Source organism: Coregonus clupeaformis, chromosome 31 (genome assembly GCF_020615455.1).
Source record: "Coregonus clupeaformis isolate EN_2021a chromosome 31, ASM2061545v1, whole genome shotgun sequence".
Taxonomy (NCBI): Eukaryota; Metazoa; Chordata; class Actinopteri; order Salmoniformes; family Salmonidae; genus Coregonus; species Coregonus clupeaformis.
Genome location: NC_059222.1, coordinates 28,143,354 through 28,170,237, shown reverse-complemented (window position 1 = coordinate 28,170,237; position 26,884 = coordinate 28,143,354). Strand labels below are relative to the sequence as shown.

At 43.5% G+C, this 26,884-nt stretch overlaps 1 protein-coding gene and 1 long non-coding RNA gene across 2 annotated transcripts; both read right to left on the bottom strand.

Annotated features, from left to right (window-relative positions):
• Positions 1–3,444: 3,444 nt before the first annotated feature.
• LOC123482373 lies at positions 3,445–4,846 on the bottom strand. Its single transcript, XR_006657677.1, has 3 exons — positions 4,330–4,846; positions 4,046–4,222; positions 3,445–3,897 (listed from the first exon to the last, which is right to left on the bottom strand). It is a non-coding gene; the product is annotated as an uncharacterized LOC123482373 (long non-coding RNA).
• Positions 4,847–6,047: 1,201 nt separating this feature from the next.
• Positions 6,048–26,308, bottom strand: LOC121547367 (protein kinase C epsilon type). Its single transcript, XM_041858618.2, has 16 exons — positions 25,285–26,308; positions 24,901–25,047; positions 20,670–20,733; positions 19,007–19,172; positions 13,803–13,837; positions 13,512–13,600; positions 13,111–13,240; positions 12,843–12,985; positions 12,693–12,768; positions 12,429–12,601; positions 8,435–8,608; positions 8,194–8,348; positions 7,913–8,051; positions 7,592–7,780; positions 7,263–7,409; positions 6,048–7,173 (listed from the first exon to the last, which is right to left on the bottom strand). The coding sequence occupies exons 1-16, from the start codon at positions 25,483–25,485 to the stop codon at positions 7,030–7,032; spliced, it is 2,172 nt and encodes a 723-aa protein (XP_041714552.1). The 5' UTR covers positions 25,486–26,308; the 3' UTR covers positions 6,048–7,029.
• Positions 26,309–26,884: the final 576 nt, after the last annotated feature.

Here is a 26,884-nt window from a genome sequence, read left to right as displayed (position 1 = left end):
CATGAGGAAGGAACATTATGTGGATATATTGAAGCAACATCTCAAGACATCAGTCAGGAAGTTAAAGCTTGGTCGCAAATGGGTCTTCCAAATGAACAATGACCCCAAGCATTCTTCCAAAGTTGTGGAAAAATGGCTTAAGGACAACAAAGTCAAGGTATTGGAGTGGCCATCACAAAGCCCTGACCTCAATCCTATAGAACATTTGTGGGCAGAACTGAAAAAGTGTGTGCGAGCAAGGAGGCCTACCAACCTGACTTAGTTACACCAGCTCTGTCAAGAGGAATGGGCCCAAAAAAATATATATACTAATTGAGTGTATGTAAACTTCTGACCCACTGGGAATGTGATGAAAGAAATAAAAGCTGAAATAAATCATTCTTTCTACTATTATGACTAAAATGTAAAAATGTAAAATTATTCTGACATTTCACACTCTTAAAATAAAGTGGTGATCCTAACTGACCTAAGACAGGGAATTTTTTACATTTACATTTGACATTTTAGTCATTTAGCAGACGCTCTTATCCAGAGCGACTTCCAATTAGTGAGTGCATACATTTTTCATACTGGCCCCCCGTGGGCCTTTAAAAAAAACCATAGCTGATACGGCTGACTTGCTTAAACAAATGTGCTTTCTACTGACAATTGACATGTACAAACTATGGCATAAGGGAACGATGAGCGAATAAGAGGCAATCCATAATTTCGATTAACACATTAATGAGTGAGCTAAGACGGACGTAATCAATATAACTATTTGTTCAGCACTTTTGAAATGTACAGCGATAGAATTCAGAACATGGGCCGTTCTTACAGTACTCTCCCTGTACACCAAGTCAGAACCGTAGGATTAATAAAGGGGGCATATAAGCAGACAGTGAAAGCTCTTCCAATATTCGATGATGACATTTCTCTAAAACAGGCTATAGACTACATGTGCACCACCAAGTCAGAACAGTAGGCTGAGCTATGAGGAGGAAAGGGACCAAATTATTAGGGTGAGGCACATGGGCTACTAACAGCTTACTACACAACATACACTTAGTATTACTTTCTTAGCTACAGTATACATATCTCCTTGGCATATTACACCATTTATGCAGCAGCATACAATACATTTTTGGATTCACCTTGTTGTGCTGTAATCACTTGAACAGGAAGGTGGCACGGCGCTCCTTCTTGTAGTTACATTTTGTCATCAAACTTTGTCATCAAAGTCTGGCATTGTCTGGATTTATGGTGCTTTCAAGACAACTGGGAACTCTGAACAAAAACAAGGTTGAATCATGACGTCAGTGATCATCAGGTTGGAGTTCTAGAAAGAGGCCCGAGTTCCCGACATGGAATTCCGAGTTGGATGACCGTTCAAAACGTATTTTCCCAGTCGTAGCTCGTTTTTCTCAGAGTTCCCAGTTGTCTTGAACTCACTGAAGTCTGAGATTTCCAAGTTTCCAGTTTCCAGTTGTTTTGAACGCGGCAGAAGTCATGCTGGATTGACAGCATGGCCAATGTATTCAACCTTTTCTGGCCCATGTTTCTGATGCATGTGAATGTTTATCCTTTTAAGCTTGGAAAAGAGACCCTTAAACCCAGATTTGGACCACACACCCTCTCCACTGAATAGCAGGCTAGTGATTGCTCTGCAACGCTTGCAGTTAGCCACTGATTCCCTCCAAACCACTCATTGTTGAATTTGTGATTTCCAACTTGTTGTGTAATGTTTATGTCCAATGGCCGATGTGCACCGATACGTTTTATCCATAATTTATCTTCATATGACAAAGATTGAAAAGTATTTGCCAGTAGATTGTCGACTTGGTTCATGATGATGACTGCTTGTCTAGCTTGTTAGCTAAGATTTCTAAAGTGTGATGTTGACATGATCAGTCCAATCAAAGCTACCATAGATATAACGTGATTTGACGTCATTTTATTGGTAGCCAATGACCTTGAGCCTTCTTGGATGGGCACTTCTAATATAAGTATAAGGCAGCACCTAAGGGGCTTAAATTTTCGAGCTCTCCCCGTAGATTTTGTGGTGACGTACTGTCCCCATGAGTGACAGAACACTGAGCCAATCACGGCACAACTAGAGAACATTACCAACCCCTACGCTCCGTATTTTCCGCTGGCTGCCCCACCACCACAGAAAGCACTGAGCTAGGCTGAAACACCTGCATTTTGGAGCTGCCTTACTCTAGAAAGCAAAACAGAGACCATGTTAGTATGCAGCTTTATATTTTTTTTTCTTACATTGTTTGCAAACTGATATGTGACAGGTATTAATGCCAAAATAACATGCAAAACAGGTAACAAAAAAATATATATATATATACTGTATATATATTTTATTTTTTGCTAAACAGGTGGGGCTCAAAAGACAGGTGGAGCTGAAAGACGGGTCACCACTGGTGTAGATCTTGTTGAGATGTTTTCCGGTGCATTTATTTGCACCTCAAATAAATGCTTCACAGAGTTCAAGTAACAGACACATCTCAACATCAACTGTTCAGAGGAGACTGTGTGAATCAGGCCTTCATGGTCAAATTACTGCAACGAAACCACTACTAAAGGACACCAATAATAAGAAGAGACTTGCTTGGGCCAAGAAACACGAGCAATGGACATTAGGCTGGTGGAAATTGTCCTTTGGTCTGTCAAAATATGAGATTTTTGGTTCCAACCGCCGTGTCTTTGTGAGATGCGGTGTGGGTGAACGGATGATCTCTGCATGTGTACTTCCCACCGTAAAGCATGGAGGAGGAGGTGTGGTGGTGCTTTGCTGGTGACACTGTCTGTGATTAATTTAGAATTGAAGGCACACTTAACCGGCATGGCTACCACAGCATTCTGCAGCGATACGCCATCCCATCTAGTTTGGGCTTAGTGGGACTATCATTTGTTTTTCAACAGGACAATGACCCAACACACCTCCAGGCTGTGTAAGGGCTATTTTACCAATAAGGAGAGCGATGGAGTGCTGCATCAGATGACCTAGCCTCCACAATCCCCCGACCTCAACCAAATTGAGATGGTTTGGGATGAGTTGGACCGTAGAGTGAAGGAAAAGCATCCAACAAGTGCTCAGCATATGTGGGAACTCCTTCAAGACTGTTGGAAAAGCATTCCAGGTGAAGCTGGTTGAATGCCAAGAGTGTGCAAAGCTGTCATCAAGGCAAAGCGTGGCTATTTGAAGAATCTCAAATATAAAATATAGTTTGATTTGTTTAACACTTTTTTGGTTACTACATGATTCCATATGTGTTATGTCATAGTTTTGATGTCTTCACTATTATTCTACAATGTAGAAAATAGTAAAACTAAAGAAAAACCCTGGAACAAGTAGGTGTATCCAAACTTTCGACTGGTACTGTATATGTAGCAGAAAAGCTGTAAAAACCAAAAAAGATATGTGTCCTCCGAAGAGGGGATGGGTTAATATATTTATTTAAATACAAAATACAAAATAAAAAAAGTTGTCACCTCTCGATTCGCTCATCTGGTCAAATAAACAAGTGACAAACACAGTATACAAAGGCCTCTGTGTATGTAAAATAGATGGTTCTGTGGATTTTCCTGTAAATATTCCATTCAAACTGAAACTCTTTAGAGACTGCAGTATAACAATGCAGGTTTAGGATTGTTTGATCTTGCTCTCTCTAAATACAGGTTACTGGACAACGTTGCAATCTTGTGGTTCTTCATACCAAAAACAACTTCAGTTCCAAAGCGTTTCCCTATTCTTACCACTGCCAAACAACCTTCTCTATACAGATCTACAGTAAGACTGCCATACACCCCTTCTATCTGTCTTACTGTTGTCTTCAGTATTTACAGGAACAGGTTCAAACATGGTGAGATGGGCAGGTGATGCTTTAGATGGAACGATGGGCTCTGAGAAGAGAGACAATGTGAGAGATAGAGAGAGGAAAGAACAAGAGAAAGAAAGACAAAATAAATTAGTTTAAATACTTAACGCAAGGTGATTTCTTCATCAATTGTTAGAACGCATCAATACTTTAGAAGTATGTAGGCTACTTACCGTCGTCTATGGAGTTGACTCTGATGTTGAATTGAACGGGACCATCAATATGGCAGCTGGAGAGCGAAGGGGCCACAACATGGCCGCCAGTCTGAGATGTACAAATGAGGTAGACAGGAGAGGCAGGAACCGGAATTGAGGCAGCTGCTCCGTCAACTTCAGCCTTTACTGAGAGAGCTAGAGAGAAGAGTTTTTTTGTCAACTCCAACACAGATTTTTCCAGCATATTTATTTTCTCAAGCAATACTAAGCCGTGTAGGTGTGAAAGAATATGGTATATCCACCTTGGTGATCTGCCATTAACTTCTTGGTGAGATCATTCTGATGAATCTTTCTCAAGATTTCCAGTGAGATCTTCATAGCTCCATCATGGCCGTAGGAGTTCACCATCGTATCCACGGTGTCCTGCCGTCAGCGTTCTCCAGATGGCCTTGGGGATGAGAGAAAAGCCATCTGGTACGTTCTGAGTCAGGTACCAGTGAAATGTCCAACTAGCTCCTTCAGAGTAGCCGGTAGCAGCTCGGGGACAGGAGCAGGTGTTGCCATCGTAGAACACAGAAATGTACACTTCAGACACGGACATGTTCAAAATGTGTTGAACTGAACGTTGCGTATTTATTCACACACGTTCTCTGCAGAAATGGAACAACTATTTCTCGGTCTAGCTTCTGAAATGTCCATCACTCCTTTACTATGCATCACTACATCTCACTCTCTCTCGCTGTCTCCCTCACCCTCTCTCTCTCTCTATTAGTCATCTCTTGTACCAGTCAGTGAAACAGTTTCCTGTATGATGTGCTTGGTGGAGTGCTGCAGATCAAAACAGGAAGCTGTCTGTCTGTAGTTTGATGTTCGGTTCTGCAAGCGTTGCTAAAAACTGTAATTTCCCCACACTCTACCATGTTTTGTTGAAACATGGGTGTCTTTTTCATGTCCTCACATGCCCACAGAGCTAAACAGCTCTACCTTCTGTCATATAAATTAAGCTAGTATCCCTTTGATAACTTCCCCACTGGGCACAGATGTCAATTCAACATCTATTCCACGTTGGTTCAACGTAATTTCATTGAAATTACATGGAAACAACATTGATTCAACCAGTGTGTGCCCAGTGGGTCCTTTGGGCTGCTCTAGCAGAATAGAACACAACCTGTGTCACATCTTACTCTGAGGACCTGAGATTAGTAGAATTGTCTAACATTATCATAACCAAAAATGTCATTCCTTGTGCACAACTGATGTCATACAATTCAAGTGCTATTTGCACAATAAAATGGCAAAGGATCCATTTGCTCCATATTGTGGTTTGCACAAACACTGGTTTTGTTTCTTTTTGACTAATTTAATTGAAATCAATTATAATAAAATAATAAACAATTATACACTGAGTGTACAAAACATTAAGAACACCTTCCTAACATTGAGTTGCACCCCGCCCTTTTGCCCTCAAAACAGCCTCAATTCGTCGGGGCATGGACTCTACAAGGTGTCGAAAGCGTTCCAGAAGGATGCTGGCCCATGTTGACTTCAATGCTTCCCATAGTCAAGTTGGCTGGATGTCCTTTGGGTGGTGGACCATTCTTGATACACATGGGAAACTGTTGAGCATAAAAAACAGCAGCGTTGCAGTTTGACACAAACCTACTACCATACCCCTTTCAAAGGCACTTAAATATTTTGTCTTGCCCATTCACCCTCTGAATGACACACATACACAATCCATGTCGCAATAATCTCAAGGCTTAAAAATCATTATTTAACCTGTCTCCTCCCCTTCATCTACACTGATTGAAGTGGATTTAACAAGTGACATCAATAAGGGATCATAGCTTTCATCTAGATTCACCTGGTCAGTCTGTCGTGGAAAGAGCAGGTGTTCCTAATGTTTTGTACACTCAGTGTAAGTGACATTATTGTTACTCAGAAATTATTTTATATGGAATTTATTACCACTGTGCAGCACCTTTAAACACACACACACAGCTCAGTTGGAGAGAGGTAGTTTCATGTTGACAGTATAGTATTTATTATAAGCAGAGAGACAGACAAACCGACACCCCTCCAGGTGTTACACTACATTTGGCACAGAGTGAAATAGTGTGACCAGGAACAATTTTACCCCGGGGTGCACATAGCATCACTACATCGCCTCTAACAGGCCTGCCATATCAACCACCTCTGTCTTTAACACTGTACACTATACACAATTATTCTTAGAGAGTGTGTGTGTGTGCATCTGTGTGCGTACATAAAGTAGTGCACTATATAGGGAAGGGTGCGATTCCCTCCTCTAGCTACTGTTGACAGTTTACAAAACAGAACATAAAATGGAAATACCAGTAGAAAAGCAGCAGGAACTAAAAGTGTTTTTGGCTGAAAGAAATGGCTTCTGGGAGGAGGGGGTTACTATGGGTTACTAAATCTCAAACGCACACACACAACACGCACCATACACAAATATAGAGACAGACACACACACTGGACAGAAATAGGGAGTGTGAGTGCGAGCGAGGTAGTCTGTACTACATTGAGGACTACTCGTCCCTGATTGGGTGAAAGTAGTTGAAATGAACTAGTTGGACGCTGACGCATAAGCAAATGAAACAAACTGTACAAACAAAACAATATTAACCAATCAAATACATCTCCTGTCAAGAAAATAAACAATACCATACATATCCAGCCAAGAAATAAACACACCGATAAAATATATATAATCAGGGTCATTTACCTTGGAGTTTGCACTTTTGGGACTATTCCATTGGTTCCTTTGTACCAGACAAACCAAATAAAGCACAACACAGGTATTTTATAAATGTATTTGACAGATGTATTTGACCCAAGGTATAGTCTTTCTCACTACAGTGGACAGTAGTAATAATAGTAACCAGTAGCACCGGTCCATGCTTCAGACTTCTCTACGGACACAACACTTTGTAACCAATCAACACAGGCTTTATACACACATCTAAACCATAGAGTTCTCAAGTCTGTATCTCTGCACAGAAAGAGAAGCCTTTAAAGTCCTCCTGGTTGATCTGTCTGATAACGGCCTCGTCTGTGGGAGTTAACACTGGGTCTTCTCTGGTGAAGTCCTGGTCAAAGTTATTCACATCACGCTTTGTCTTCTACAGAGAGAGAAGAAGAGAGCGAGAGAGAGAAGGCGGAGTCAACCAGGAGACACGTGTTTGTGTGTGTGCGTGTGTTTGTGACTTACAATGCGTGGTTTGAAGGGGGGTTTGAGTCGTCTCTGCTCCAGCAGGGTCCAGTCGATGTCTTTGAAGAATGAGTGTTTCTTAATGGCCTCCTCACAACCCTGAGACAACACACACCCTAACCTCTGGGCTGGAGCCTTAGTCATAAACTACACACACACACACACACCAAACAGAGGGAGAGACAACAGTAAGAGGGAGAGATCAGTACAGACACAATGATGTTAGATAAAGACAGAGAGAAATGCAGAAATGCAGAAAGACAGATCAGTTCACACAGATGTAAGAGGGGTGAGATAAAGGTGTACAATGATGGAGTGATGGTACGTACAGCTCTGAGGATGGATACAGCCTCCTTGCTGAGCCAGACAGGGTAGAGGACATCGTCATGGAGGATAGACTCAAACAGGTCGTCTTCGTTGTCTGCTTCAAATGGAGGCTGGCCAGCCAACATCTCATACATTAACACTCCCAGAGCCCACCAGTCCACTGATGGACCATACTCCAACTCCTGCAGGATCTACACACACACACATCATCATCATTATCTTTAACATCTGAGGATCTGAAAACACCATCACACGTCAGACACGGGGGAATGTTTAGATATACCTTATGGGACAGAAATGTATGTAACACTGGCTCAGCTCACCTCAGGTGCTATGTAGTCAGGCGTGCCACAGAATGTGGTGGTGGTAACTCCATTGATGATGCCCTCCTTACACATACCAAAGTCTGCCAGCTTACAGTGTCCCTCTGCATCCAACAATATGTTATCTAACTTCAGATCCCTGAGAGAGAGGACATGGTTGCCACCAACAACAAAACATTTAACACTGGTTCAATAACAGCAGTTACCATGATATAATTATCATGTGGTGCTTGAACATGTGGGCTGTGGTTCGAGGTCAGGGGTTAAAGGTCAGATGTTACCTGTATATGACCCCGTTGCGGTGCAGGAACATGAGTGCAGAGGTGACTTCAGCAGCGTAGAAGCGAGAGCGAGCCTCGTCAAACTTCCTGGAGCGTTGGATCTGAAACATCAGGTCTCCTCCGTTCACATACTCCATCACGAAGAACAGACGGTCCTGGAGAAGAGAGGAGAGGGTTGGGGTGTGTTTGTGTGTATGTGTGCGTGTCCGTGTGTACATGCGTGTGTATTTATAGTGTGTACCCGGGTCTGGAAGCAGCAGTAGAGCTGGCAGAGGTAGGGGTGTGTGCGAGCCAGGGCCAGGATGCGTTTCTCTGTCAGGGTGCAGTCCACATCATCATCCTGCTGGATCACATCCTTCTTCAACACCTTCACTGCAAACACCTCCTCACTGCCTTTCAGCTCTGCTAACATCACCTGCAGAGGGAGGGGGAGAGAGAAAGAGAGAGAGAGAGAGAGACTTTACACCTCACAACCCTTCAACATCAGTTCCATCCCCATGATGCCGCTGATGGTCATTAGTAGCCTACCAAACTTGCTAACGGCCAGTCGCTAATGGCCTGGTACTCAGCGCTCTATTGTCCCTCTAATCACTCCGACATCAATACAAATGCAATCAAAAATCAAATCATACACTTCAGAGTTTGAGTGGAATAGGATCACCTGTTGCGCAGCGAGAGCCAGCTCCTCATAGCTGGTTGATGCATGGAATTCAATTAATGTTCCTATAAGCACATGTTGCGCAACATTTCTATAGGCTATGCTATGTAATTGTGTGAGAAAACAGGGTTTTGATGACCTCTAATAAAAAGAGGAGGATTCCATCAGCTTTCTATAGGCTAGGCCTACTATATACATTTCTCAACTTTCCTAATATTAAGCACATTGCTTCGCTTTACGGCCAGAGTAACCTACCTTACTGGCATGAAAATGAACCGTGGGAAAAGCGTCCTCCATTCGCTATTCAAGTGCATACGGATTACATGTATTTTTCCCCCCTGCCCCTGTTCCGACAGGTGCATGAAAATGGCCCATTCTACACTGAACAAAAATACAAATGCAACAAGCAAACAATTTCAAAGATTTTACTGAGTTACAGTTCATATAAGGAAATCAGTCAATTGAAATAAAAAAATGAGGCCCTAATCTATGGATTTCACATGACTGGGAATACAGATATGCATCTGTTAGTCACAAATATCTTTTTAAAAAGGTAGTGGTGTGGATCAGAAAACCAGTCAGTATCTGGTGTGACCACCATTTGCCTTATGCAGCGCGACACATCTCCTTCGCATAGAGTTGATTAGGCTGTTGATTGTGGCCTGTTTTTCCTCTCCTCTTCAATGGCTGTGCGAACTTGCTGGATATTGGCGGGAACTGGAACACGCTGTCGTACACGTCGATCCAGAGCATCCCAAACATGCTCAATGGGTGACATGTCTGGTGAGTATGCAGGCCATGGAAGAACTGGGACATTTCCAGCTTCCAGGAATTGTGTACAGATCCTTGAGACATGGGGCTGTGCATTATCATGCTTAAACATGAGGTGATGGCGGCGGATGGATGGCACGACAATGGGCCTCAGGATCTCGTCACGGTGTCTCTGTGCATTCAATTTGCCATCGATAAAATGCAATTGTGTTCGTTGTCCGTAGCTTATGCCTGCCCATACCATAACCCCAATGCCACCGCTCACCCACACGACACCATACACACAGTACAGTTGAAACCAGGATTAACCCATGAAGAGCACACTTCTCCAGCGTGCCAGTGGCCATCGAAGGTGAGCATTTTCCCACTGAAGTCAGTTAGGACCGAACTGCAGTCAGGTCAAGACCCTGGTGAGGATGACGAACACACAGATGAGCTTCTCTGAGACGGTTTCTGACACTTTTTTCAGAAATTCTTTGGTTGTGCAAACCCACAGTTTCATCAGCTGTCCGGCTGGCTGGTCTCAGACCAGGTGAAGAAGCCGGATGTGTAGATCCTGGGCTGGCATGGTTACACGAGGTCTGCGGTTGTGAGGCCGGTTGGATGTACTGCCAAATTCTCTAAAACGACATTGGAGATGGCTTATGGTAGAGAAATTAACATTACATTCTCTGGCAACAGCTCGGGTGGACATTCCTGTAGTCAGCATGCCAATTGCACGCTCCCTTAAAACTTGAGACATCTGTGGCATTGTGTTGTGTGACAAAACATTTTAGAGTGGCCTTTTATTGTCCCCAGCACAAGGTGCATCTGATCCTACTGTTTAATCAGCTTCTTGATATGCCACCCCTGTCAGGTGGGTGGATTATCTTGGCAAAGGAGAAATGCTCACTAACAGCGATGTAAACAAATTTGAGAGAAATAAGCTTTTTGTGCATATGAAACATTTCTGGGATATTTTATTTCAGCTCATGAAACATGGGACCAACACTTTACATGTTGTGTTTATATTTTTGTTAAGTATAATTTCACACATATATTATTTAGTATATGTAAAGACAAGATTAAATTGAGAATAGTCTGATGGGTGAGAATATTATCACGTGAATGATGCCCAGCGTGTGCAGTCTAAGGCCAGAAACAGCGCAACTTTTTCTAATCATAGTCACATGCATCATGTATCCTAGCCCATAGGCCTATATGTTTTGATAAGGTTTGTATTACAACTAAAGTGGCCAAATAACTCCAAGTGTAATCTAAAGGCCTAGGAGCAGGGTTGGAGTGCCCATAGCCTACAGAGAGCCTAGTGCAGGGTTCTCCAACTGGTGGCCCGCGGGTGGTTTTATTTGGCCCCCCCAATTATTCTGAGAAAAAATATTTTACAGAAATCTGTTCCCAAGTACTCCCATGCGTAATAGAGAGACACGTGATCGTATACAAATGTAGGCAAGGTTTTAAATGATTATGTTTTAGACAAACATTATATCTGTTTGGGCTTCTTGCGGTCAGTTTGCAGTCTACAAATTATTTGTAATTATGTTCCGGAGTTTTGACTGGCCACTATTTAAAAGAAGATCCCAGCTTTTTCGTGGCACTATATTTATTGCTCCATTCTTAAAACTAAGCACATTAATCCACTTTACAAACGGTGCAGACTACCTGGCATATTAAAAACCTAACCGCACGTAACCTCCATTCGAGTGCAGGCTACGGATTACATAATTTTTTTGTTGGCCATTATAAATCAAACATAATTCCACACATATGTTAGTAGGCTATATGTAAAGACCAGATTAAATTGAGAATAGCCTGATGGGTGAGAATATTATCAAGTGCTTATCAAATTGTGAATGAGAGACTGATGAAGTGTGTGCAGCCTGTGCAAGAAACACCTTTCATGCGACTTTGTTCAAATCATTATTACAGTTGCATCAGAATGTATTAGAAATCAAAACATATAGCCTAAGGTTTGTATCACAACTAAAGTTGCATAAATCACTCTAAATTAAGCATATAGGAGAACCTGTTACAAATTATCACTTTGTTAACCACTCAACACAGAATAGCCGCATGTGCGCAGTCCCTCGAAAATCGTATGGGAAAAATATAATTTCTATTTTATTTTCTTCAGCTATGTTCAATTGTATTCTTCTTACTATAAAATAATGCCACGGGAATTGTAAACTAATCTTGTCTGCTAAATCAACTAGTCCAGCCCACAGCCATATGGCATAGCCAGATCAGGGCCTAACATAAGGACGACTCAGAGTATGCTATTTTGTTCTTCTGAAATAGGCTACATTTTCTTCACATCATAATGTTTCTTTAGACCTGCCTAAAATAAATAATGGATTTATTGTGATGGTGTAGGCTAGGGATGGGCAACTCCAGTCCTCGGGGGCCTGATTGGTGTTACACCTTTTGCCCCCAGCCCCAGCTAAAACGCCTGACTCCAATAATCAACTAATTATGATCTTCAGTTTAGAATGCAATTAGTTTAAATCAGCTGTGTCTGCTAGGGATGGGGGAAAAGTGTGACACCACTCCGGCCCGAGGACTGGAGTTGGCCATCTCTGGTGTAGGCTATATTAAATGGATTTATTACACTAAAATGTAGATGTTCCAAAGGTCTGCATCAGTGGCTTGTAGGCTATGCCCGGAGATGCTAAACGTGTTTATGTTAATTAACGGTCAATAACCGTGAGACCGGCAGTTATTCACATGACAGTTACCGGCTGACAAAATGTCATGGCCGCCACAGACCTATGCTCCTCCCTCTCCCTCCTTCTCCTCCCTCTCTCCTCACCTTTCCGAAGCTTCCTTTCCCCAGGACCTTGATGAAGCTGAAGTCTTTGAGAGTCCTCTTCACTGCTCCGTTCTCCCGCGAGGTAGAGGAGGCGTAGGAGGAAGTGGAGGAGGAGGAAGAACCTTGCATCTCTAACGACATCCCCTGTTGTAGCCGCTCCAACTCTGCCAGCTCTGCACACACACATAAATTAAGTCAGACAACTTTGTGTCTTCGAGTATGTTTGTGACCGTGTGTGTGTGTGTGTGTGAGTGTGTGTATTACCTTGCTGTGAGGGGGAGGTGAGGGGAAGCTCGTCTGAGAGTTCTGAAGGTGACAGGGATTCTACCCCTGGGGGTAACTAGAGAGAGAGGGGAAAGAGCAAGTTATCGTTATCATTGTCATCATTTCCATCGTCAGTCTGTGTGTTTATACCTTTTTCCTGCGCTGTGCGGTAGTGGAGATCTTGTCAGGGGTGACTCCCATTTCAGCCAGGACTTTGGCGATGCCTTTGGCATCCACACCGCAGTTGGGAGCTACGTTGGCCTCACACCTCTTGTGGACATTCATCTTACACACTACACACACACACACGTCATAGTTAAGAGCTACATTATACTCACACCGTCTGTTGACAATGAACACCCATCTTGCGTGCACGCACGCGCACGCACACACACACACACACACACAGGTGCCATACCCTTGCATTGCAGGCCCTGCCTCATTAGTCCCCATAGTAGAGATCCACAGTGGTCACAGAAGGTAGGGGCCTTGTAGTTGTGGTTGCTGAACTTATGAGGCATGTTGACACTAAACCTCTGGGCACCAACCTGGAGAGAGGGAGGAGGTAAGGAGTGAAGGAGGGAGGGAATGAGGGAGAAAAGGAAGGAGGGTGGGAGAGTTAGGGGGAGTTTGGAGCTGTGATAGGAATCTACACCTAGTACATAGGAGCATCTCTCTACACACTCTCTTATAACAGTTATGACCAGAGCACAGAGGAACATAGGCCTATAGTTTATAATAGACAGAGTTTGGCATTTGTGGGTCCAAACCAAAATATATCATGATAACTCTGTGGTGGCCAATAACAGTCCACAATACCTCCTCTGGTGTATCCTCCTGCTTCTTCATTCCGGCACACTTGGTGATGATGTGCTCATGGCAGCGCTTGTGGACCACACACGTGCACACTGCAATAAACACACACACAATTACACACTTCCACAATTACACACTTCACTGAACAACACACAATAATAATACAACATAAAGACAATGTGCATCTCAATAACGTCTCAATTCATTCTAGAATGTTCAGGTATCACTAGAACTTTCATAATAATTCAAGAACCCAGACAGAAAGACAGACAGACAGAGACAACTTGTACTCACCCTGGCATTGGTAACCCTGCTTTCCCAGTACTCCCCTATAAAATCAAAGAGAGAGAGTGAGAAAGAAAGAAAGTCAGCATTTTGTAGAGAAAATAGGGATATTGGCAGCAGGTAGCCTAGCGGTTAAGAGCGTTGGGCCAGTAACCGAAAGGTCGCTGGTTTGAATCCCTGAGCTGACTAGGTGAAAAATCTATCGATGTGCCGTTTAGCAAGGCACTTAACCCTAATTGCTCCTGAAAGTCGCTCTGGATAAGAGTGTCTGCTAAGAGACTAAAATGTAAATACACTATATCGCCAAAAGGATGTGGACAACCCTTCAAATTAGTGGATTCGGCTATTTCAGCAACACCCGTAGCTGACAGGTGTATAAAATTGAGCACACCGCCATGCAATCTCCATAGACAAACATTGGCAGTAGAATGGCCTTACTGAAGAGCTCAGTGACCCTTTCAACAAGTCAGTTCATCAAATTTCTGCCCTGCTAGTGCTGCCCCGGTCAACTGTTAAGTGCTGTTATTGTGAAGTGGAAACGTCTAGGAACAACAACATCTCAGCCGCGAAGAGATAGGCCACACAAACTCACAGAACTGGACTGCCGAGTGCTGAAGCGTGTAGCGTGTAAAAATCGTCTGTCCTCGGTTGCAACATTCACTAGTGAGTTCCTAACTGCCTCTGGAAGCAACGTCAGCACAAGAACTGTTCGTTGGGAGCTTCATGAAATGGGTTTCTATGGCTGAGCAGCCGCACACAAGCCTAAGATCACCATGCGCAATGCCAAGCGTTGGCTGGAGTGGTGTAAAGCTTGCCACCATTGGACTCTAGTGTGTTGGAAACGCGTTCTCTGGAGTGATGAATCACACTTCACCATCTAGCAGTCAGACGGACGAATCTGGCTTTGGCGGATGCCAGGAGAACGCTACCTGCCCCAATGCATAGTGCCAACTGTGAAGTTGGTGGAGGAGGAATAATGGTCTGGGGTTGTTTTTCATGGTTCGGGCTAGGCCCCTTAGTTCCAATGAAGGGAAATCTTAACACTACAGCATAGAATGACATTCTAGACAATTCTGTGCTTCCAACTTTGTGGCAATAGTTTGGGGAAGGCCCTTTCCTGTTTCAGCATGACAATGTCCCTGTGCACAAAGCAAGGTCCATACAGAAATGGTTTGTTGAGATCGGTGTGGAAGAACTTGACTGGCCTGCACAGAGCCCTGACCTCAACCCCATCGAACACCTTTGGGATGAATTGGAACGCCGACTGCGAGCCAGGCCTAATCGCCCAATATTAGTGCCCGACCTCACTAATGCTCTTGTGGCTGAATGGAAGCAAGTTCCCACAGCAATATTCCAACATCTAGTGGAAAGCCTTCCCAGAAGAGTGGAGGCTGTTATAGCAGCAAAGGGGGGTCCAACTCCATATTACAGTTTTTCTCCATTGGTTTGGCTCATTTCTTGAAACAGAAATTACATTCTCAAAACTACATGGACAAACCTCCAAACCACTTGGCAATTGTTCACAACAGAATTGAATTTCTCATTCATTTCATCAAATTGCAAATGTCTAAGTACATGTCTCAATGTCTCAGTACATCTTTGCAAATGATTAAGTACAGGTAGCCTACATTTAGCACAATTTCCAAGTGAATAGATCTTGTTGATCTAAACTGATTGTTGATTCTCAGTCTAATGGTTGTTCGCTCCAAAACGTGTCAGCGTCATTTCATTGTATAAGTCATCACATGCACAATAGTCTGTTCAATTGTCAAAATTAGTCAAGAACATAATACCATGAATACCATATATGAATCCCTTGGAACATTTGATAAATTTATTACAGCAATTGACAGTCAGGTGAAACTAGAACTTGACTAACGAAGGAGGAGTTTCACACATCTCAGATGACCAATCAAACAGTATGTTTAGTTACCTGACAGGTGCTGTCCATGACTGTGAATGCTGCCAAACATGTATGTAAAGAGCTTGACCATGCAGGACCAGTACAATTTCTGAACATGGAGGCACCTGGCCAAGTAAATGAACAAGGGCAACTGCCTGCTCGAGGAAGAGGAAGAAGAAGAAGAGGAGGAGGAGGAGTAAGGGTGCGTGGTGGTGGAATAGGGGGAAGAGGCCGAGGAGCACGAAGACACCATGCTGTCCCGGATGAAATTCGGGCCACAATTATAGACCATGTCATCAACCATGGCCTCACAATGGCGGAGGCAGGTCGCCGAGTGCAGCCTAATGTGCCTCGCTCAACAGTCTCCTCCATCATCCAAACCTTTCGCAGGGAAAACAGGTATGTAGTCAGTCAATGATGGAATTATATGTTGTATAGGACAGGACACTGTGCATAGAGCAAGAAATATATTTATTTACATATTTACCTATTCATTTAGTGTGTGTGTGTGATAGGCCTACAGTAATATCTTACCTCAATGGGATGTTATGATACTAAAAATGACAAGAAAAACATTGGAGAAAATAAACTATGGAATAGTTTATTTTCTACAGTATTGATGATACAGTTTACAGTAGTATTCCAGTCACTGTGCAGTGATGCATTAGAATTGTGGTAAAGTTACTGTAAGTAAAACAACAATACAATTACATAGGTAACTCATTCTGTAAGGAATACATAAGGTATACATTACGAATGGAGTGTTGTCCTTTGACTTCTATATCTAGGATTGGACGACAACCTTGCACAGGTGGCAGAGGAAAACTTCTCAATGAACAACAAGAACAAGAGATCTGTAACATGGTGATGGCAAATAATGCCATCACATTGAGACAGATCCGCGCTGCAATCCTACAAGACAATGCCATATTCCAAAATGTCAACTCTATAAGCATCTCCACAATAGACCGGATATTGAAGAAGCATCAGATGACAATGAAGCAAATTTACAGGGTACCATTTGAGAGGAACTCTGATAGAGTGAAAGAGCTGCGGTACCAGTATGTACATGTAAGTCAGTTACTGGTTGTCCATCATTATAACATTTTTACAATTAAGCAGTGGTTCCCAAACTTTTTTGGCTTCAGTACCCACTTTACCTGATTTGTGTATCCAGGTAATCCAGGTATGGAAGTATTTGATTTATCTGACTTCAACATTTCGCCTAAAAACTGCAGCTTACTGTATGATGCAATTATCATTATAATCCTTATTTTGAAGAATATAACATACAATAAGAAAAGGGGTCAAAGAGCTGCAATTAGTGCCTCCCATGTAAATCTATCTAATACTGTGGGTTTTACTGTAACATTTCAGTAAGTCTAGTCATTGATGATTTCCCCCTCCCCTTTCTGTCAAATACCCCCTGTAGTACCTCTGCATAGGGGTACATGTACCCCAGGTTTGGAACCACTGGAGTAGTGGCCAGTAGTATATTGAACTTGTGGAGAACATAGAACATTCCTATGTAATTGTCTGTAACTGTAGTGTATGACTCTTCTGTATGACTGATTTGATGTTTTCTTTTTTTACGCTATTGTAGAGAATAATGGCATTGGAAGGAAACGAGACCCATCACATCCTCGTGTTTGTGGATGAAGCTGGCTTCAACCTGGCCAAGGGCCGAAGACGTGGCCGTAATATTATTGGCCACCGGGCCATGGTGGATGTCCCAGGCCAGCGAGGGGGCAATATAACTATGTGTGCTGCCATATCGGAGAATGGTGTGGCCACTCACATCCCCAGTCTTGGCCCATACAATACACAGAAGCTCCTCATCTTCTTGGACCGCCTTCATGTTGATTTGATCCCTGAAAATGAGAGCGGTCTCGTAGGGCCTCACCTACCACAATATGTCATTGTATGGGACAATGTGAATTTCCACCGTGGCCCGCTCATCAGGGCCTGGTTCACTACTCATCCAAGGATGGTCATGGTGTTCCTACCACCTTACTCTCCTTTCCTCAATCCTATTGAGGAGTATTTCTCCGCTTGGAGGTGGAGAGTGTATGAGCATCGGGCTCAAGATCAGAGGTCCCTGCTCCATGCAATGGACGCTGCGTGTGAGGATATTACAGGAGATCAGTGTAGGGGATGGTTGCGACATGCACGCCGTTTCTTCCCTCGTTGCATCGCAAGGGAGAATATACGCTGTGATGTGGACGAGAATCTGTGGCCAGACAGACAGCAGCGTGTGGATGGCCAGGAGGGTGAGGACAGCGACCAGTGAAGAACTGTTAGTTGTGAAACTCCAGCTTTATTTACAGCACTGTAGGCTGCATATAATTTTCATTGTTTTTTGTTTGTGTGTTTATATTACAGTATATTATGCTGTATACATTTTCTTTTACTCTGATGTATGGAAGTTACTTTATGTGTGTGAATGATAATGGTTACAATTTCCTTGGCAGTATGAGTGCAATGTGTGATGTCAAACCTTGGAGGCTACTCTTACCCTAAAATCCTATTTATTTTTTTCAGTTTTATACACAATTGTATTCTGTTAGCTAGACAAAAAACAGTACAGTAACCATTGTCAATGAAGGACTGGGCTAAGACTGAAAGGTGGACATGAGGGATATTTCAATGGTCCTCTGCCATAGTGACAAAACATCTAAACATTTTGACTTGCAGTGCTTACACAATGCCAAAGGGACGAAGCATTTTGGGGGGCACTGACTGTTTAAATGAGAAGGAAATTTAGTTTTGACACATGCGTGAACTGTTTTGGGAGAGGTATGAGCTTTTGCAGGTGAACCATGGTGTTGTGCCGAACCATCCACGTTATTTTGGCTAAAGCACCAAGAGTGTTGAGAACGTCCGGTCTGTTTCAAGAAATGAGCCAAAGCAATTGAGAAGGATCTTTGCCATTTTCGTGGCACTGACTCCTTATATGGGAAAGGAATTTAGTTTTGAAGCATGAGTGAACAGTTTTAGGAGAGATATGAGCTTTTGCAAGTGAGCTATAGTGTTGTGCTGAACTGTAAGACTGTTTTGCCAAATGATCTTAGAGTTTTTGAGAATGTAATTTCTGTTTCAAGAAATGAGCCAAACCAATGGAGAAAAACTGTAATGCCCATTTTAGAATGATATATTAGACGAGCAGGTGTCCACATGCTTTTGGTCATGTAGTGTATTCTATGATAATTATTGGGGCTGATTTCTGAGCTGCTTTATCTGGGTCTCACCAGCAGAGGGAGCCCTAGGATGGAACAGAGGGTTGAGGCTGGTGTGTGTGTGAGTTTCTCACCAGATGAAGTCTCGGCAGTGTGAGCAGTAGGTCGGTTGCCGTAGATACGTGGCCATGAACTTGTGTCCGTTAACCTGGTGAACACGCCTCCGGACGGCCCCCTGCCGCTTCCGAGGACCAATCCGCTCTCGGAACACACGCTCCTCATTTTCATTGGCTGCTGAGGCTAACGAACAGACAGACAGACAGACAGCATTAAAGAGGGGTCCAATTCTCAATCCCAAATCACCCCCTGTACCATATTACTTATCCTGTAACATCTCCACCTGTGCCTAAGGAAGGTTGGGGTAGGGGTAGAGGCTTATGTCCAATGGTGGATTGGACACAAGATCATTCCTAAAAGTACAGTATCTTTCTCCCTCTCTCGCTCCATCCTCCCCTACCTCTCTTTATGTCTTTCTGTGTGGGCACTACAACTAAGGACAGAATATAAAGATTTCTACATTTTCTTCTCCTCCAGCCCCATCGTTTTACCTCCCTCCCTCCATCTCTCCCTCTCTCTGTGTCCCTAGGACCGAATTAGCCTTATGAGACAAGAGAACCACCTCCACTCCTCCTACTCTCTGTCTCTCTCTCTGTCGCTCTCTCTCTCTAGGTTGTCTTGCAGAGGTGGTTACTGTGTGTGTGTGTGTGTGTGTGTGTGTGTGTGTGTGTTTGAGAGAGAAAACAAGAAAGTGGAGCAGCTAAACAGGCCATTACTGAGATCAGTGTGTTTTTACATAATACATCATCCATCTGTTCACACACACACACACGACACAGCGGGGCGGGGTTAGGCAGGTGTGAGTGATTGCCGTGGAGACGGGTGTACTATGAACTCGCAGAACACTAACTGACCAATCACAGCACACACACAAACATACACAATCACAGAGGATCTCAAGTAAGGAAAAGTGAGAGAGGAGGCTAGAAAGAGAGTATATAAAAGCTCAACAACCAGGGTAAAGGGAGTGAAGAGGAGCGAATGGTGGAGTAGAGGTAGAAGAAGTATAGGAGGATACGCAGAAGAAGAAAGAGAGATGATGGAGGGAGGGGAAGGAAGGGGACGAGAGAAGGCCCCTGAGCAGCACAGAACAGATTGCAGAGAGAAGAACTCCTAAAAATACATATTTCTCCTCTCCCCTCTCTCTCTCTCTGTTATTCTTTTTGACTCCCCAGTTCTTGCCAGTCCTTATATACAAATATAGTACAAATGAATAATAAGCATAAATTAGCCAGCTGAACTCGGAGGAAGTTCAGGTGTGAGAGGGGGTCTGGGAAGCAGTCCGGCTGCACAAATTAACCAATGATTAAATGCCAAAACATCTAAATTACCAGTCAGGCATCAGATTGCAATATCATATTGATCTAGTCAATGACATGTTGAGGGAGGGAGAGAGAGAGAGAGAGAGAGAGAGAGAGAGAGAGAGAGAGAGAGAGAGAGAGAGAGAGAGAGAGAGAGAGAGAGAGAGAGAGAGAGAGAGAGTCAGAGCTTGTGTGAGGCTGGGTGCAGGACAAAGGAGTGAGAATCGATTGAGAGAGAGACACACACACACAAACACACACACAGCTTTACCGACTGGCCTTCCAACAATAGCCCTAGGGCTGGTGTCTGACCTCACTCTCTATGGGTAGAACAGTAGGTTGTGGGTGAAGCAGAGGGTTGTGGGTAGAGTAGTTTTACCTTCAGTAGAAGATCCTGACAGATCGATAATCACATAGACCTTCCCCTCTGGTTCTAAATCAACCTGGAGAGAGAGAAAGACAGTCTGTTTTGATGTACAACACACTGTATGCACACACACACACACCAATGACATCATAGAATAGTAGTATAGTCCAGCTGTTATGACGGAAATATATCTCCAACACCCAGACATTCAAACACATATTATTGAGAGGAGCACCTATAGCTCCTGGAGCCATGTAGGTGTTGTCAGTTAATTCTCACATGTTTTATTACCCACACCAGGATTTGAACCTGCTTCTGTAACCTATGCTACCTGCCACCCTCCATAGCTTCAATGGCAGCTGGCCTCACAAGTACTTTACATTTTCCAAATGGAGAGAGAGTGGGGAGGGAGAAAGAGAGAGGGAGAGAGAGAGGGAGCTGGGGACAGACAGACAGACATATAGACAGATAGACAGATAGACAGATAGACAGATAGACAGATAGACAGATAGACAGATAGATAGATAGATAGATAGATAGATAGATAGATAGATAGATAGATAGATAGATAGATAGAGAGAGGGGGGGCTGGGGATAGACAGAGAGAGAGAGAGAGAGAGAGAGAGAGAGAGAGAGAGAGAGAGAGAGAGAGAGAGAGAGAGAGAGAGAGAGAGAGAGAGAGAGAGAGAGAGAGCGAGATGGGGGTTAAATCCTAGGCTAAGCTCTGGACAGCCGTAGATCCTCTTACGCAACGCTCTGCCTGTCATATAGCAGATCTGCCACCATACACAGACACACACACACACAGAGCATATAGCAGATCTGCCACCATACACAGACACACACACACATTACATATGTATGTAGGCCTAATATAAACACACACACATACAACAAGATGGCTAAGTTAGAATCACACACTCAGAGACATTGCATTGCTGAGACTTTAACTACTTTACTGTCGCCATGGACATGGAAAAATTAGTTCACCTCATTAATCTGGTTAGCCAATTAGGATGCAGGGATACAGCCCCAGCCACACACACACACCGTATCATTGGGTGTGAGTGTGATCTGTGAGTGTCTGGTGTCTAGGGAACCTAAAGTAGGTTGCAGACTGAGGCCAGCATTAAATACACATCTGAGTTCTCACTCCCTGACACACACACACACACACACTGACAGTTCACACACACAGCTCACGTTACACTTACACTGTGTCTGCACCGCTTCCTATCATCATCTCTCTATCCCTCTTCTTCTCCCTTGAGTCCAGCAACTTCTCTCCCTCCCTTTCTCTCTCTCCCTTTATCTCAAATTAAATTCGATCTGCTTTATTGCCATGACATAGATAGGTAAACATTGCCAAAGTAAGGGAGTTTTAAATGCTATTTATTAATAAAAATCACTTTTTAAATCACCTTGAAATTCCAATAACATCGCATTTAAATTACATGCATTGTTACTGATGACAAGTACATCTCAATAGATATAATAGGGTAATTAATTGGTGGGTACATTTGTAATAATGGTAACAGAAATGTTGATACATTTTTTAATAGATAAATAAATAAAAAAGTATGAATAAAAATAAATCCTTTCTCTCTCTCTGGAGAGTTTAGGCTCAATGACAGCCTCCAACATCAAAGACACATTTCAGCATTGAGATTACAGCATTTTCAGCAAACACACACACACACTTATACACACGTCAGCTCACACAGAAAGCGAGTTCTCAAATGTCACCCTATTTCATCCTTTTCACTAAGGCCATATATGACACACATTAGGTAGACACACACAAACACACACAGATTGTATTGTTGATCAGGTTTCCATTTCCAGTGCCTTTGTGCTTGTGAACGCACTGGCCCATTGGTGTGTGTGTGTGTGTGTGTTTACCAGGGCATCTTAAACCCAGTCTGCCCTACTTCTACCGAGGGTCACTGAGGGGCGTAGCCAGTGATGTCACTGCCCGGCAACCATCCAGTTATTACCCAGGAGGCCACAGTCAGTGATGTCACCACAGAGACAGGAGAGGAGGGTAGAGGGTAACTAGCTGTAGCAGTACAGAGAGAGAGTATTGACTAGGCTGGCTCATCAATAAAAACGGATCGATCAGCGGAGTGATCCATTGATCTGCACACTCTGACCTCACGCTGGTTGACAGAGCAGGACAGGAAGCCCTAGGGTGTGTGTGTGTGTGTTACAGTGCCTTCAGAAAGAATTCACACTCCTTGACTTTTTCCACATTTTGTTGTGTTACAGCCTGAATTTTAAATGGATTAAATTAAGATTATGTGTCACTGGCCTACACACAATACCCCATAATGTGAAAGTGGAATTTTGTTTTTTGAAATGTTTAGAAATGTATTAAAAATGAAAAGCTGAAATGTCTTGAGTCAATAAGTATTCAACCCATTTGCTTTGGCATGCCTAAATAAGTTCTGGAGTAAAAATGTGCTTAACAAGTCACATAAGTTGCATGGACTCACTCTGTGCGCAATAATAGTGTTTAACATGATTTTTGAATGCCTACCTCATCTCTGTACCCCACACATACAATTATCTGTAAGGTTCCTCAGTCGAGCAGTGAATTTCAAACACAGATTCAACCACTAAGACCAGGGAAGTTTTCCAATGCCTTGAAAAGAAGGGCACCTATTGCTAGATGGGTATAAAATAAATAAAAAGCAGACATTGAATATCCCTTTTTGCGCATGGTGAAGGTATTGATTACACCTTGGATGGTCACTACATGGATGATATGGATGATCACACCCAGTCACTACAAAGATACAGGCGCCCTTCCTAACTCAGTTGCTGGAAAGGAAGGAAACCTCTCAGGGATTTCACCATGAGGCCAGTTGTGACTTTAAAACAGTTACAGAGTTTAATGGCTGTGATAGGAAAGAACTGAAGATGGATCAAAAACATTGTAGTTACTCCACAATACTAACCTAAATGACAGAGTGAGAAGAAGGAAGCCTGTACAGAATAAAAAATATTACAAAACATGCATCCTGTTTACAATAAGGCACTAAAGTAAAACTGCAAAAAGTGTGGCAAAGAAATTAAATTAATGTCTTGAATACAAAGCGTTATGTTAGGGGCAAATCCAACACAACACATCATTGAGTACCACTCTATATATTTTCAAGCATGGTGGTGGCTGCATCATGTTATGGGTGTGCTTGTCATCGGCAAGAACTAAGGAGTTTTGGGGGTTAAAAAGAAACGGAATAGCACTAAGCATAGGCAAAATCCTAAAAGGAAAACCTGGTTCAGTCTGCTTTCCAACAGACACTGGGAGACAAATTCACCTTTCAGCAGGACAATAACCTAAAACACAAGGCCAAATATACACTGTTGCTTACCAAGACGACATTGTTGCCTAGTTACAGTTTTGATTTGAATCAGCTTGAAAATATATGGCAAGACTTGAAAATGCCTGTCTAGCAATGATCAACAACCAACTTGACAGAGATTGAAGAATGTAAAAAATAATAATGTGCAAATATTGTACAATCCAAGTGTGCAAAGCTCTTAGAGACTTACCCAGAAAGACTCACAGCTGTAATCGCTGCCAATGGTGATTCTAACATGTATTGACTCTGTGGTGTGAATACTTATGTAAATGAAATACTGTATTTATGTATTTATGTATTTCATTTTCAATACATTTGCTAAAATGTCTTTTAAAATGTTTTCACTTTGTCATTATGGGGTTTTGTGTGTAGATGGGTGAGAAAAAAAAAGTATTTAATCAATTTTGTATTCAGGCTGTAACACAACAAAATGTGGAATAAATCAAGGAGTATGAATAATTTCTGAAGGCACTGTACATACTCATCAGCCCAGCCCTCAGCAGGCCCCCTCAACCTCTACACGTCACACACAGGTACAGACAGACACAAATGTTCCAAAATTAATTTTGCCTGTGTGCCACAAAACTGTGTTAGCCTGCTGAGCTAAAGCCTATGCATTAGCTTGGGGAGCTAATTCATGTCTTAATTTTACATTTACATTTTAGTCATTTAGCAGACGCTCTTATCCAGAGCAACTTACAGTTAGTGAGTGCATACATTTTTCATACTGGCCCCCCGTGGGAAACGAACCCACAACCCTGGCGTTGCAAGCGCCATGCTCTACCAACTGAGCTACAGGGGACTACAATGTCTCAGGCAAGGATGATTCTCTCTCTCACACACCCACACACACACACACACACAAGTCTTCCTACCCAGGCCTGGTAGTGTGTGCTGCCGTTCTGCAGAATGTCCTCCAGCTGTATGGTACAGTTAGCCACAAAGTCGTCATATCCGATTGGTGCATCATGGAACACTGACATCTCCAATTTCCGTCCGTCCGTCATCTGGGCTGTAAAGTCCTACAAAAAAATGTGAATAGAATAATATAATATACTTTTTGTCAATCTATCTCCAACTGCAAAATTTTGTTGGCCAGATTTACACCAGCCACCTTCTTCTCATTAGTCCGCCTCTGTAACCTTTAGGCTAGCCCTAAACTGAAGCGCATGATTAGTTCAGGTGTGTTTGTGTTGGGCTGGAGCGAAAGTGTGCCACCAATCCTGCCCTTCCCTGGAGGAGTGGATCTGGTACAGTACCTGGTTCCATGCTGGTGAGTTGGTCCTGTTCTTGGTGAAGGTCTGTCCCAGGTGGGTCTGGTCCAGGTTGAGGGTGAGGTAGGGGTCCAGGAGGAATGAGGATGAGTTCTTCCCCCCTGCATGGCGGAGTGCCCAGGGGGTGGGCTTCAAATCCACCGCCTCACACACACGCACCTTCAACACCCCACTGAACACTGGCATGGTGGTGTGTTTGTGTGTATGTGTGTGCAGATGGTCTGTCTGTCTGTAAGTCTGTTCTTTCTAACTAGTCACCATATTAGATAGGTAATCCTGCATACTGTCACAGATACACACACATAGCCTACACACACACACACACACACACACACACTGTCTCACACACGGTAATGTTAAAACGTTAACATGGGTAAAACACCCCTCTTCGCTCCTAATAGTCTATAGGACACACCCCACAGTCCGGTACCAAGCCTGCTTGCGCCAAACCAGGTCGGAACAGACTACAGACAGTGCCCTCTATGTTTGTTTACAGTCCGTCCCGTGCAGATGGCAGAGATAGCGAGGGTTGTCGTTAACAAAAATAACGAATAACGACGCTATAGAAGAGGTCTCGGTGGCGGGAGGTGAGGAGAGAAGCCCGATGAGGAATCACAGAGAACGGCTCCGGTCCTGATCATCTGATCGAGACTGTCCCCGGTAGAGCAGCTGCTGTCTCGGGCTCAGGGCGGGGGAGGAGACCTAGCCATCCGCGATCCCTCCACCGTGTCCCGTGCCGGTCGTAAGCAGCTCGAGCTCAGTAAACAGCTCCGACAGAATCTGTCTTGTACGGGGCTGGTTCTCTTCTTTCCCGGGATGTCTGTCTGCTTATCCGGTCGGTCCCACGGGTTACAGGGCTAACCAGTGACAGGCTATCGGTCCCCCTGAATCTGTCTCTAGTTTTCCTCTCTCTCTGCGCGTTCACCCGTTTCCCCAGCGGTTTCCCAGTGTGAGCGCGAGCTTCAGGAAATGCGCAAAACGCGTCAGCCGCGCAGCTTGCGCTCTGCGCGGGATAGGGGATTGTGTGTGTGTGTGTGTGTGTGTGTGTGTGTGTATATGTGTGCGCTAGATACCACACCCAATATGGTCAATCAGACAGCCTCTCTGCCTAACGAAAGGACACACACACACACACACACACACGTAGAAGAGATGGTTTGGTACACTGATGAATAGCCTAATGGTTTGGCTTTAGCTCAGCGTGCTAACAGTCTTGTGGCGCACTGACTGCGCAGACAACCAAGGTTCAAATCTAGTGGTTTACCTAAGGACACAAGAGCGGTGTGTTGATGAAAACTTGACTGTGTCCCTGCTATGATGTCATACATTATATCCATCTCCATGTTGTCAGTAATGTCTACTGTCATGTCTCCTTGCGCGCACACACACACACACACAGGGGATCCGCAATAGGTTTTTAGTTCATCCAGTCACTTTAGGATGAAATCTCTGTAACTAAATTGTTGCCTATTTACATTTTTTACATGTAGGCCTAGGCTATTGAAAGCAGTTGGCTAACTCCCCTCAAATGTAGCCTACTCTGAACATTTCATGACTCTAGGACCAAGAAAATGTAGGCCTATTT